The 15,059-nt window shown below is 41.1% G+C and overlaps 1 protein-coding gene across 1 annotated transcript in view; it reads left to right on the forward strand.

The window, feature by feature from the left end:
• Positions 1–246: 246 nt before the first annotated feature.
• Positions 247–15,059, forward strand: part of FAM184B (family with sequence similarity 184 member B) — a 115,155-nt gene continuing 100,342 nt past the window's right edge. Inside the window, exon 1 of the mRNA XM_070452116.1 lies at positions 247–1,020. Within this exon, the coding sequence (XP_070308217.1) occupies positions 874–1,020 (147 nt within the window). The 5' untranslated portion in view covers positions 247–873. The remainder of the gene's footprint in view (positions 1,021–15,059) is intronic.

The raw sequence follows: 15,059 nt of genomic DNA on the forward strand, positions 1-15,059 counted from the left end.
CAGATTTCGGTCACCAGTTTCTCTGCAGCCCCTTTGGCTTCTTCCCTTTGGTAAATCTCCGGCAATTCTCCCGCAACATCCTCGCTCCTCCTTAAAATGGGAGAAGGGAGGCTCCCACCCTCAGCCTAGACAGGGGCCCAAATCATTTGCCCGGGTCCCCGCCATCTCCTTGCGTCCCCGCAATTTGCTTTCCCCACCCCGCGGCATCCTGCCCCCGCCCGCCCTCCCCCAACCCCCAACCTCCGCCCTCAGCGCCGAGCTCGGAGGCTCCGGAGTAGGTGCTTGAGGGCATCCATCAGGGTGCCCCGTCCCTCGCCACCCGTTCGCCCACAGCACTTCGCCAGGGTCCCCCTCCCCAGATCAAACGCCCCCAGGTGCCCGAGGCTGAAGCCGACTCTTCTTGTTTGGCCTGGGATGCCTACCACCGGGGAGGGCCGTTGCCGCTGAGTCCGGAGCCCGGCTGCATCCACGTGTCCCAGAACGGGGCGCCGGGCCAGTGAAAACCTCTTCAAGGCCAGCAACTCCTCATCTCGGAAGCTCATTGCACACGAGACCCGCACCGGCCCGGGAGCGGCGCGCGAATCACGAGCAGCACGTGCGGGTCCTCGGCGCCTCTCCGCAGGGTGCGGGTGCCCGCAGAGCCAGCGAGCGAGCGAGAGCGGGAGGGCAGACAGGGTGGACGCTCGGGCTGCTGGGAGGAGGACACCCAGGGGGAGCAAGAGCCAGGTGGCGGTGCAAGCGGCGGGACTGCAGTGCCACCTCTCCGGAGAAAGCCCACAAGCGCACACGCCCACGCGCGCAAGCACGTGCACATCGTGGGCTGCGAGAACCCGAGCCAGCAAGAGCCTTTTGAGTGCCGTACGCGTTTCAGCGATGGCTTCTGCCCTGAACAGCAAAATTCACGCTCCCGGGAATTGCCCGGGCTCCAAAGCCGATGCCCGCGGTGGCGCCGGCTGGAGAATGGACTGTGATCCTGAGATGCACGTGAAAATGTGCAAGAAGATCGCCCAGCTCACCAAGGTAAGGTGAGGCGCTGCGGGCTGGCGAGATATGCGCCCGGGGCAGGGAAGGGAGTGCGGACGCACCCAAGGGAGGCCCAGGCAAAATCGCAGCTGAAACTTTGTCTCGGAGGCCCAGCGGAAGGGAAGCGGCCTTAAATCTTGGTGACCTTCTGGAGGCACCGTCCTAGAGCAGTTGAAAGGATCCTTGCCAAAAAAACTCCTACAGCTTGCACGCCGAGCAGGTGGTCAGTGCTCCCAGGGTGGGAATGTGAATAGAGTTGAATCAGTGCTGGGGTGTATATGTGTGTTTCTTTGCAGGCTCTGCTCAAATGATCGTGTCTGTAATGTTGTGATTTCATTCATCACAGTACTTTACCGGCGGGGAGGAGGTCATGTGGGCTACTTAAATATTTGATTCATTTATTCCTTCATTCAGCAAATATTCGAGTCATTTGTTGAGTGCCAGCAGCTTGCGTGGCACCGTGCTAAACCTGGAAGGCTGCCCAGGGGACTTACTATCAAACTGGCTGCAGACGTGTGCAGAGCGTAAATGGGGAAGTGAACGATTCACCATTTAATTATGGGATTACAAAAGACCTTGGGAGGTCAGCCAGCCCATTCTCCTACCTCATCCCAAGGCCCTGATTGAACCTCTAGGGACCGTGCTGCCTTCCTTATAAAGACCAGCAAAAGATGTCACCCTGTCCTTTGTTAGCTCCCTGCAGCTTCGCAATTAGGAGTTCCTTGTGACAGGCACCCCTCCTGTGCCTGGCGTGTAGATGGAAAACATCCCTCTCTGTCTTTTATACAAGGTCCCCCAGTGCCTGAATTTAGCTGTTTGCCTTGGAGTTTCCTTTTGATCTCATAATTATTCCTGATAACATGCTTGCTAGTAGAACATCTGGTCCAGGTTCTGTGTATGGGACGTGCTTTCTTCCCCAACTGTCTCCCTCCCGCTTCCAACACCCACTTTTTTTGTGGGATCACAGGCATTTTCCTCCCTATCTCACCAGAAGAAAGAGAGCACAGAGATCTGAAATTGGGCACTAGCTGCCTTCTTAGGCCCTTCCCTTAACTTCTCCACATTTTTTGCAAATGAGCCTATATCCAAACAGTGATCTCTTGAGTCAAGGGTGGAAAAGGGGAAATGGAGATACTCCTCGGAGGCCTTGGGACATGCTGCTTGGCACCGCTGGTCTAATTGGCAGTCTCCCAAATAGTAACGTCGACCCAAAAAGTATTGATTTGAGGTGTTAGGCACAGAATAAGGCATCTGTCTTCAAAGAAACTAAAATATTTTTGGAGAAACAATTTTGGAGAGAAAACGAAAAGACACTACACTGTAATCAGTTGCTAAATTGGATATTTCAAGTTGTGAGTGCTCTAGAGGTAGAAACAAAGGTTAAGTCATTCTAGGCAAGAACAGTTAGAAGTTTTATGGAAGAGATGAACCTTGAACTCAGTTTGAATTTATGGGGTGCCTACTGAGTTGGACCATCAAGAAGGCTGAGCACTGAAAAATTGATGCTTTTGAATTGTGGTGCTGGAGAAGATTCTTCAGAGTCCCTTGGACAGCAAGGAGATCAAACCAGTCAATCCTAAAGGAAATCAGCCCTGAATATTCATTGGAAGGACTGATGCTGAAACTCAAAAACTCAAATACGGCCACCTGATGTGAAGGGCCTATTAACTGGAAAAGACCCTGATGCTGGGAAAAATTGAGGGCAAAAGAAGGGGGCAGCAGAGGATGAGATAGATAGCATCACTGACTCAGTGGACATGAATTTGAGCAAGTCCAGGAGATAGTGGAGGCCAGAGAAGCCTGATGTGCTGCAGAATGTGACGTGTCCAAAGAGTTGGACACGGCTTAGTGACTGAGCAACGACTATGTGCCAGGCACTGTGTTCAGTATTAATGGCATACAACTGAAAAAAGATAGGGCCCCTGCCCTTGTGGTGTGACAAATGTATAAACAGATCGTTTGAATATAATGTGGTAATAGTAGTCACTCCACCCATTAATATTTTGGCATGATTATTATTTGCCCAGCACTGTGAAGAAAGCAGTGAAGAAAGCATCCACGATCCTTACGGCATAGTAGGCAGTGTTTCTCAAAGTATATTCTGCATTAGAAATCACAGTTGATTTTTATTATGGTGTGCCCTCTTTATCATTTTCCATGCTAGTTGTTTAAATTAGACCCTTTTAATATTGATATGCTACCTTTCTTTTGGTTGTTTGTATATAGTATTTTCCATCTCTTTATATTTAATGTTTCTATAACTTTTACTTTGTTGTATCTCTGATAGGTGAATTTAATCCATATGCATTTACTGTGATTACTAATATATTGGGGCTTATTCTTCCATCATATTTTGTGCTTTTCATTTACCATCCTTTTTCTCCATCTCTGCTTTCTATGGGATTAGTTAAATGATTTATATTCCCTCATTTTGCACTGTTGGTTTGAGGGCTTTAGGCATTATTCCTATACTTATCAACATTTAGTTTTTCACATGCATATTTAACTATAGTTTTTCTAATATGACCAACCTAGACAGCATATTAAAAAGCAGAGACATTACTTTGCCAACAAAGGTCCATCTAGTCAAGGCTATGGTTTTTCCAGTAGTCATGTATGGATATGAGAGATGGACTGTAAAGAAAGCTGAGCGCCAAAGAACTAATGCTTTTGAACTGAACTATGGTGTTGGAGATGACTCTTGAGAGTCCCTTGGGCTGCAAGGAGATCCAACCAGCCCATCATAAAGGAGATCAGTCCTAAGTGTTCATTGGATGGACTGATGTTGAAGCTGAAACTCCAATACTTTGGCTGCCTCATTCAAATAGCTGACTCATTTGGAAAGACCCTGATGCTGGGAAAGATTGAAGGCAGGAGGAGAAAGAAGTGGACGACAGAGGATGAGATGGTTGAATGGCATCACCGACTCAATAGACATGAGTTTGGGTAAACTCCAGAAGTTAGTGATGGACGGGGAGGCCTGGTGTGCTGCAGTCCATGGGGTCTCAAATAGTCGGACACGACTGAGCAACTAAACTGAACTGAATAAAATTATCATGTAATTCTTTCTTCTTGAAAAAGAGCTTTGCTTACCTCACTCATTTAATAGCCCTTCCCTTTCCCATCTTGTCATTGTTGTCTAGAATTTTTTACCTTTTAAATTTTAAATCATTTTTATAGTTAATTAAATTTACAGATATTTTGCTGATTCTTTTATGCTTTTTTTTTTCTCTTGAATCCATGGCCTTCTTTTTTGGTTCAGTTTTCTTCTATCTGAAGTTCATCTGTTAATGTTCTTTCTATAGGGGTCCTGATGGGCGAAGAAATCCTTTGTGCATTTGAAAATGTCTTTATTTTGTCCTCACTGTTGTTAATTTGCCCATAAAATTCTTCTGAATAGTTATTTTTCCAAGGCACAGTGTTGGTAGTGTTCTATTACTGTCAGGTACTAATTGCTGCTTGTAAAAATCCTACTGCCCATCAAATTTTCACTTATTTGTAGATAATCTGCCTTTTCTCTTGGTGGTATTTGCATGTGTTTATTTTGATGTTTGGCAGTTTCATTGTAACTCTCTAGTTGGTATTGAGTATACTTTCTATTGAAGACTCATATGCTCTCTTTAATTCTGGAAAATTATCAATGATTTTCTGTTCAAATATTGTTTTTCTGCCATTACCTCCTTTCACTTTTCTGGAACTGCTATTAGGTGAATTAAGGAAGCCTCTCCATGTTCTGAAATGTTATTAACATTTTTTTATCTCTGTATCCTGGTGAATTCCTTAATCATGTTTTCTTGTTTGCCAATCCACTAAACAGTTTGTCCAATTCAGAGTTTTTCCCATCTATTAAGTTGTGTAATTATATTTTCATTTCTAAGATTGCTGTTCTTGCTTCCTTTCTGTCTGATTTTGTTAACTTCTTAATTTGTATAGCTTTATTGAAGTATAATTTACATATCATAAAATTCATCTAAGCATACAATTCAACATATTTTAGTAAACTTACAGAGTTGTTGCACCGTAACCATAATCTAGTTTTATGACATTTCTGTCATTGTCCTTTGTATCCATTTGTAGTCAATCCCTGTTCCCACCCCCATGCCAAGCAACCATTAATCTCCTTTCTGTCTCTATAAATTTGTCTTTGTCAGACTTTTCATGTTAGTGAAACAATGCAACATGTATTTCCATCTGGTTTTTTCACTTAGATGCTAAATCTTAGCATCATGTTTTGAGGTTCATCAATTGTTGTAGCATATGTCATTCATTTATTCCCTTTTATTACGCACTAGTATACCATTGTATGGGTACTAGTGATCATATTCACCAATTAATAGGCATTTGGATTGTTTCCACTCTGGGTCTACTATGAATAATACTTCTACAAACATTACATTCCTACACACACATCTTTGTTATTTTATAAATAAGATAGAGAATATAGCAAGAGAACAAATAATAAAACAAATGGGACAAATGGTTAAGAATAAGAGAATCTGAGTAAAAGGTGGGTGTGAAGTTCTTTGTACTGTTCTTTTTTCTGGCAGTTTTCCCCTAATTTTGAAATTCTTTCTAAATAAAAGTTTAAAACAAACAAAAAGCATACAGGATCCCAGACCCCATCTTAGAAAGTAAGATGAGGTGGCAGGCATTGCTGTTCTCTAAAGCCCCTCAAGACCTATAACATTCACACGGGGTTGAGAATCACTGGTTCAGAATAGCCAAAGGTTTAAATAGTAGAGCGGACACAGAGGAGTTAATTGGGAGAGCCGGAGGTTTCATGTCTATTTCCCATAATAGCCTGTGGGATACTTTGGTCTTGAAAGCATCAGGCAGGTTTGCCTAGCCCTGTCCATTCAGCCAGTCTCTACTTTTCACCCGCTCAGAAATCTGCAGCTGATTTTTCCTTTTGTAACTTTCTCCACATCCTCTTACCCAGAAGTGTTGGCATCCTTCATACCCAGAGATTTCCCAATTCCCCCTTTCAAGGTGGGACGGAGTGTCTTGCCCCCAAAACAAGTTTAACAAAGATTGTTTTGTATTAGAACACAAAAATGAGTGGGAAAGCACATGCTTCCTCTCCATCAATCATCCCTCGAACTGAAGGCTGAATCTTAGGAACCCAGCCCATCCCTCATTGAGACAGTCATATTGGATGTTGGGGGAAAATAGTGGATTGTTTAGGGATGGGGTCGGGAGATATTTTTATGGAGAGTAGTTCCTGAGTAAAAAGTCAGAAATATTAAGGAAAAAGAATTATAATTTCTACTCCAGGTTATCTTTTAAATGAATTTAATTGGATTTATTTCTAGATGGGTGCTTCTTACTCTTATTTATATAATAAATATAAATAAAAATTAAATGTGAATAAAAATGAGGACACCCAGAGAGCTAACAATTTGGGGTTTACTCTTAGAATGATCCTTCTGTGGCTGTTACCAGCTAAAATGCTATCTCTTCAGAGATACCTTTTCTGACTTTCCCATCCAAAGGGGCCAACCTATCTGTAAATGAGAAAAGTAGTCCTTTCTTCCTTGGTGACTTGTGAGAGTTCACTAACTTAAGGAATGTAAGGAGAGCATCTCACCCCGGGAGCGGGACTATTATAAGCCTGATGGATGTTGGTTTCCCTTCCCTTCCTGAGCTAGAAGAATTGGCAGAGGGACAGGACCACTGCTCAGTTGTCAAGACCAGCAACTAGGAACAAAGCCAGCCCTTTCCTGGGCTGAGAGGCCACGGCAGTGGCCCCGGCAGTAGGAGCGCTGCCTGCTGCCCCATGAGTCCTCGGAAACAGGTTGCCACTTGAGCCGTGGGTTTCTGTGGCTTGAAGCTGTGGAAGTTTTATTGCACTGCTGACTCCCTTAGCTTCTCTCCAAATACCCTCCTGCCTGCAGGAGCTTGTGTGGGGACAGATGTTTAAACAGTTCCATACCAGTTTGCTTTAGGATTCTAGATTTGAAAACTGCAGATCTGTATTAACAAGCCCTCTCTGTTGGAATCTTTTAATTTAATGAAGTGATTTGTGGTGTACAGATAGCTATCTCACAGAAACCTCTTTGCCAGAAAATAGGATGAAGGGCACTTTAAATTGGGTCTCTTTGAACCCTACTAAGATGCCTCCACTTTTGCATAACATTCGGATCTCTGCACTTCCCACCCCAAACCTTGCTCCAATTCTTTCTCTGCACAGCAGCCAGAGTGATGCTAAAACTGAATAACACCCTCCTACATTGCTGTAGAATGTTGCAGCTGCTTTGGAAAACAGTCTGTCAGTTCCTCAAATAGTTAAGAGATTTATCATAATGAACCAGTAATTCTACACCTATGGATATATCCAAGAGAAACTAACTTGTACATAATATTCAGAGCAACATTATTTGTAGTAGCCAAAGACAGAAATAAACTAAATGTCTATCAACTGGAAAATGGTATGAATAAAATATGGTACAAAGTACAATCAGAGGCAGTGACTGAGGGCTGCAAGGTTTCATTTTGGTGCAATGAGAATATCCTTAGGTTGACTGTAATGATAGTTGTACAATTCTGCACATGTGCCGAAAGCCATTAAATTACACAGTTTAAATGGGTGGATTGTGTGGTCTCAATAATTATATCTCAGTTAACCTGGGAACATTAAAACCAACAAAGAAAAACTGAATTTTCTCCCATTTGAATCCAGTTCTGAAGCAAGTCCTGATGACTTTACCCCATAAATGTAAAAGATCAGTTCTGCATTTTTGCTTCCACCCTAGTCTGAGCCACCTTCACCTCCTTCCCTCAACCCTTCTGGGGCTCCTCATGGTCTACCCTCACCCCCCTCACAGTGGCAATAATCCTACAGTATAAACCAGAGTATGACATTCTTCCATTTAGAACCCATGAATGGCTTCTCATTTCTCTTGGAATAAACTTTCTTCACCTAAATGAATTCTTCAGCATGGTCACCTGAAGTGTCTGCTTTCCACTTCTCAGCGTCATCTCCTCCATCACACTGGCCTTCTTTCAAAGCCTTCAGACGCTAGTGCCACTTGGAGCCTTTGTCCTTGTGGCTTCACTTCTTATGCCTGCTCCTGGCTTGGCTATATGTCTCTTAAGGGACGGCCTCCCTGCTCACCTATACCATGAAATTCCCTCAGCTCCATCTGCTGTTTCCATTTTTCCTGTCCATCTGTTCATCTGTTCATTACCTTCTCTTCCCTGCCAAGGAAGTCATCCCTTGAAGGCAGGAATTTTGGTCTATCCTGTTCTCTCCTATACACCCCAGTGCCTGGAACAGCACCTGATTAGTGATTGGTGCCCATCAAGGGTTTGTTGGTGGGCTAAATGAACAAAACTCTTCATGGACCTCCCATAGCTCTTAGGAAAAAATATCACATTTCAACCATAGCCTACATACAGCCATCTCATGGGACAATGGGGAGATTTCTTTTTCAAGGACAGAACTCAGGAGGTACTAGCATCTAATTTCAAGTTTCCTAAAGGCAATGGAAAACTGGCATATCTGACAAATAAATGGACTTTCCCCATCCCCTCCCAGGTCAATTTCACTCCTAGCCCCTGACCATAGACACAGAATCAGACCAAGCTCTCCATTTGGTCAAGATTACCAGGAGAAATATCAGTAACCTCAGATATACAGACAACACCACCCTTATGACAGAAAGTGAAGAGGAACTAAAAAAACCTCTTGATGAAAGTGAAGGAGGAGAGTGAAAAAGTTGGCTTAAAGCTCAACATTCAGAAAACTAAGATCATGGCATCTGGTCCCATCACTTCATGGGAAATAGATGGGGAAACAGCGGAAACAGTGTCAGACTTTATTTTTGGGGGCTCCAAAATCACTGCAGATGGTGATTGCAGCCATGAAATTAAAAGACGCTTACTCCTTGGAAGGAAAGTTAAAGCCAACCTAGATAGCATATTTAAAAGCAGAGATATTACTTTGCCAATAAAGGTCTGTCTAGTCAAGGCTATGGTTTTTCCAGTAGTCATGTATAGATGTGAGAGTTGGACGGTGAAGAATGCTGAGTGCCAAAGAATTGATGCTTTTGAACTGTGGTGTTGGAGAGGACTCTTGAGAGTCCCTTGGACTGCAAGGAGATCCAACCAGTCCATCCTAAAAGAGATCAGTCCTGAGTGTTCATTGGACGGACTGATGTTGAAGCTGAAACTCCAATACTTTGGCCACCTCATGCGAAGAGCTGACTGTTTTGAAAAGACCCTAATGCTGGGAAGGATTGGGCGTAGGAAGGGAAGGATTGGGGGTAGGAGGAGAAGGGGACAATAGAGGATGAGATGGCTGGATGGCATCACCAACTCGATGGACATGGGTTTGGGTAGACTCCAGGAGTTGGTGATGGACAGGGAGGCCTGGCGTGCTGTGATTCATAGGGTTGCAAAGAGTGGGACATGACTGAGCAACTGAACTGAACTGAACTGATATTCCTTCAGGACACCAGAATTATGGGGCAAAATAAAAAAAGAAATCTCAGTGATCAATCACACATAGAATATCCATTTGAGAAAAATTAAAATTACAGAGAAACAAGAAGAAAAAGATTTTAAAGTATCCCCAAGCTACAGTAACTGCAGTGATACAATAACTAATACCATTTTGTATACCCTATTCTATGATTTCCCATACATATATAGACATGTAATTTTAAAAAACAGAGCTATATCATTCATAATTATTGTGTTACCTGGGGTTTTTCCCTCTTTAGAAGTAAATCTAGAACTGTCCAACATAATTTTAATGGTTGTGTTAAAAATATTCCATTGTATAAATGTTGTATAATTTAACTTCTTTCATTTGAGACACTTTTACTGAGTGTTTTTAAAAGTGCCAGGTAAAATCCCTTATCTCATGGAACTTACAAGCAAGAGAAGTAGAAAGAAACCCTCAAATACAATAGAAGCCCTCATATTCAATGTCATATGAACATTTTGAATAAATCAAAATGAAAACTCTAAAAGAAAAGACTAGCACATACATAACATTTTTTTAAACTTAAAACAGGGGTCAGCAAACTATGTTGCAGGCCAGATCAGCCTGCTGCCCATTTTTGTATGGCTTGTGAGTCAAGGATAGTTTTTACATTTTTAAAAACTTGGAAAAAATACAAAATAAGAACAATATTTGGTGACACATAAAAAGTATATGAAATTCAAATTTAAATGTCCAAAACAAAGTTTTATTGGAACATAGTGATGCACATTCATTTAGAGATGGTCTAGGGTAGCTTTTGTGCTGAAATGGTATATTCGAATCATTGGGACAGAGACTTGCTAAAGCCTAAATAATTACTACCTGGTCCTTTACAGAAAAAAGTTTGAGGACCCCTAATTTAAAACACATAGATGGATACTCATTCACTAATTCTTTCATGTGAGACTCAGTTTCAGTTCTTTGGGATGGCCTGCTGTCTGGCATTTCACCTTACTTGTCTTGTATAAACTATACCCATAGTTTACCATAGTTAGAGTGACATTTTAATTTGTCATACAAACTGGGACACTTCTGAGAATGAAAGGGCCACTAAATCAGATAGGGCACTAAAATTAAAGGTATAAACAGGGACTGTCCTGACCTGACCATAATGCATCAGTATTTTTTTTTTTTTTTATCATTTTGGCATCTTTAAGGTAGAGAAGGAGAATCTAAAACACTTGTGAAACAATATGGATTCAGAATCCTTTTAAACCTTTAAAACTTTTCACTTCTTCATCATACCTAATTGAATACCATTTTTTTCTCTAGCAACTCTCCTTTATCAATAAATGCTTTATCTTTTCAAATTATTCAGCCCAGTTTTCATCAGAACAACAACTTTCTCTTCATATTTAACTGGCTCAGTGTGGTGTTAAATCACGTAATTACAATAGCAAATACAACTGACATAAACAAGTGACTGTGAGAGCAGAAGTCTGGTGGCTTTCCAGAGGAAGAATGAAGAGTATTAAGTTATCCACATGTTGATTGAATGGAGACTGGTTAAAACAGCTTCTTCTGTTTTTATTAAAAAATTGAAATACGGTTTTGATATGCTACCAAGCAAGAAGTATGAAAACACTGAACAATCTGAGGGATCAAGAAAAGTTTCCTGAGGTACATAGGGACTATGATTCATGGATATTTTGGTTGATCCTGGTTTCTCATTGTTAAAATCATTGTGATGTGATTTGTTGTTAAAATATTGTGATGGATATTCTTGAGATTTGATCCCTGCACTTTTACTAGATTATTTCCTTGAGATAGATTTCCATGAGCAGAACTCATGCTTGTTACAGGTAGATTCCTGTAAAAAATATTAGGAAAATTGGAAGAAAGAGACCTGGAGAATATTTATCAATTAGTTAAAAACAACCTAATAAAAAAGATAGATGGAGGTCCTAACTTGTTAACTACAAAGCTTGCCATTTAAAAAGGCATTTACTACAACTGTCTTCTATAATCTGAACACTGGAACAGTTTCAAGTGAGCAACTCTCATAGTTGCAGAGACAATGGCGTAATTACTTTCAAACCATAGTGGCATAATAACAGGCCCAAGCTGTCAGCTCACATTATAACTTTAATGGACCTATTTGAAGTTACTCACTATATTCTGAGCCTCCAGGGTAACAGGATACACCTGGAAAAGGCTCCCAGGTTCCTTGAGGCATTAGAGAAACAAGCAGCTCTCTCACAGCTCATAGGCCAGTAGCACCAATAAGCACGCCAGCAGTTCTCGCTGGTCTGTCCCTGATCTCACTGGAAGCCTTTCTCTTAGTTGTGGAACCTTCAGAACATGAAGCAGAAAGACCTTCTTGTGAGTTTTTGATGTACTCATCAGGAATAATGTTGTTCCAAGTCTTGGCAGGCAGGGTGGCAGAGAAAAATTTCCTGAAAAGCTGCTGAATCCCAACCAGGTAGCACTATAGCTTTACTCCTTAAACTTTATGCTCTTGTTTTGTTAAAAATGCAAGTCCAAGAGATTATTCAGTCTTTTACAGCTTTGTATACTTGTACACTTGGCAGTTGCTGTCTTCTCTTTATAAAAGCCATGGTAGACTAAAAAGAGCCTTCCAATAGGTGTCAGATCTCTGGAACCTGTGATGCTATAATACTTTATTTGGAAAAAAGATCTCTGCAGATTAAGTATATTGAGATGAGATCATCTTAGATTTTCTGGATGGTCCCTAAATCCAATGACAAGTGTCCCTTGGCGAGAAAGGCAGAGCGGGGTTTGAGACAGAAGAGAAGAAGATGCAGAAGAGAGGAAGGTCACGTGAAGATGAAGGAAGGGCTTGGGGTTATGCAGCCACAGGCCAAGAAACACCTGGAGCCACAAAAAGCTAGAAGTGACAGGAGGGAGTATGGCCTTGCAGTTACCTTGATTTTGACTTCTGACCTACTGTGAAAGAAAAAGCTCTGTTTACTTTTTTTAAAATAGATTTCAGATGTACAGCATTATAATTCAACATCTGTGTACACTACCATGTGATCACACCACAAGTAGTTGCCATCTATCACCATACATTTGATGTGTGGTAATAGACGGCGTTCACCCATCTCACTCACCCTCTCCAACCCCTTTCCCCCCGGTAACTACTAATCCATCCTCTGTGCCTATGAGTTTGGTTTGGTTTTATTTTGTTTGTTCATTTGTTTTGTTTTAGATTCCACATGTGAGTGAAATCGTACAGTATTTGTCTTTCTCCATCTTATTTCATCTAGCATAATACCTTCAAGGTCCATTTGTTCTTATTGTTCAGTCACTCAGTCGTGTCTGACTCTTTGCAACCCAGTGGACTGCAGCACACCTTTACCATCTCCTGGAGTTTGCTCAAACTCATGTCCATTGAGTCGGTGATGCCATCCAACCATCTCATCCTCTGTCGCCCCTTCTCTTCCTGCCTTCAATCTTTCCCAGCATCAGGGTCTTTTCTAACGAGTTATCTGTTCGCATGAGGTGGCCAAAGTATTGGAACTTCAGCTTCAGCATCAGTCCTTCCAGTGAATATTCAGGACTGATTTCCTTTAGGATGGACTGGTTTGATCTCCTTGCAGTCCAAGGGCCTCTCAAGAGTCTTCTCCGACACCACAGTTCAAAATCATCAATTCTTTGGTGCTCAGCCTTCTTTATAGTCCAACTCTCATCCATACATGACTAGTGGAAAAACCATAGCTTTGACTCTATGGCCCTTTGTCAGCAAAGTAATGTCTCTGCTAAGGTCTGTTTATGTTGTTCCAGATGGAAGGATTTCATTCTTTCTCATTGGGAAGTAGTATTCCACTCTGTGCATCTTTATTCATTCATTTATGGACACTTAGACTGCTTCTATATCTTGGCTATTGTAAACAATGCTGCAGTGAACATAGGGATGCATATGTCTTTTCAGATTAATGATTTCATATTCTTCAGATAAAAACCCAGAAGTGAAATATCTGAGTCATATGGTAGTTCTATTGTCAATTTTTTGTGGCATCTCATACAGTTTTATGCAGCAGCTATACCAGTTTACAGTTCTACCAACAGTGGGTTCCCTTTTCTCCACATCCTCAACAGTATTTATTTCTTGCCTTTTTAGTAATATCCATTCTAATAGGTGTGAGATGATATCTCATTGTGATTTTTATTTGTATTTCCCTAGTAATTAGTGATGTTGAACATCCTATGTACCTATTGGCCACCTGTATATCTTCTTTGGAAAAACATCTATTCAGTGCCTCTGCTCAATTTTTATATCAGATTGTTTGTCTTTTTGTTGTTGAGTTGTGTGAGATGTTACATATTTTGTATATTAATCCCTTATCAGATGTATGATTTGAAATTATCTTCTCCCATTCATTAGGTTGCCTTTCCACTTTGATGATGGTTCCTTTGCTGGACAGAGTCTTTTAAGTTTGGTGTAGTTCCATTTGCTTATTTTTGCTTCTGTTTCCCTTGCCTTTAGAGTCACATCCACAAAAATATCACTAAGGTCCATGTCACTGAGGTTACCACCCATGTTTTCTTCTAGGAATTTTATGATTTCTGGCCCTACATTCATGACTTTAATCTATTTTGACTTAATTTTTGTGTCTGTTATAAGATAGTGTCTAATTTCAATCTTCTGCATGTGGCTGTCCAGTTTTACCACCACCATTTATTAAAGAAACTGTCATTTGTCAACTATGTCTCAGGACTTCACTTAATCATTTCCAGTGATAAAGACACCACACTCCTAATGCAGGGGGTACAGGTTTGATCTTTGGTCAGGAAACTAGGATCCAGCATGCTGCACAGTGCAGCCATATAAATAAATTTTTTAAAACAAATAAAACTGTGTTCCTTGCTCCTTTGTCATGAATGAATTGTCCATTTATGTGCAGGTTTATTTATGGGCTCTCAATTCTGTTCCAATGATTTGTGCCAGTACCATATCTTTTGATTACTATAGCTTTGAGTATAGTTTGAAATCAGGGAGTGTGATACCTCCAGCTGTGTTCTTATTTCTCAAGGTTGTTTTTCTCTTTGGAATCTTTTGTGTTTCCTACAATTTCTAGAATTATTTTTTATAGTTCTGTGCAATATGTCATTGGAATTTTGACAGGGATTGTGTTGACTCTATAGTTTATTTTGGATACTGTGGACATTTTAACAATGTTAATTCTTCCAAAACATGAACATGCAATATTTTTCCATTTATGTGTTCTTAAGTATCTTTCATCAGTGTCTTACAGTTTTCAGTGTACAAATCTTTCACCTCCATGGATAAATTTATCCTTAGGTACTTTGTTCTTTTTGATGCAATTGTGAATGGGATTGTTTTCTTTATTTCTCTTTTTGTTAGTTCATTATTAGTGTACAGAAAGGCCACAGATTTCTGTATATTGTTTTTGCATCCTCTGATTATACTGAATTCATTTATTAGTCCTAATGGGTTTTGGTGGAGTCTTTAGGCTTTTCTCCATGTAGTATCATGTCATCTGCAAATAATGATAGTTTCCTTTGTGATTTGCCTAATTGCTGATGAGTAGGACTTCCAATATTGTGTTGAATAAAAGTGGCA

Source organism: Odocoileus virginianus, chromosome 21 (genome assembly GCF_023699985.2).
Source record: "Odocoileus virginianus isolate 20LAN1187 ecotype Illinois chromosome 21, Ovbor_1.2, whole genome shotgun sequence".
Lineage (NCBI taxonomy): Eukaryota > Metazoa > Chordata > Mammalia > Artiodactyla > Cervidae > Odocoileus > Odocoileus virginianus.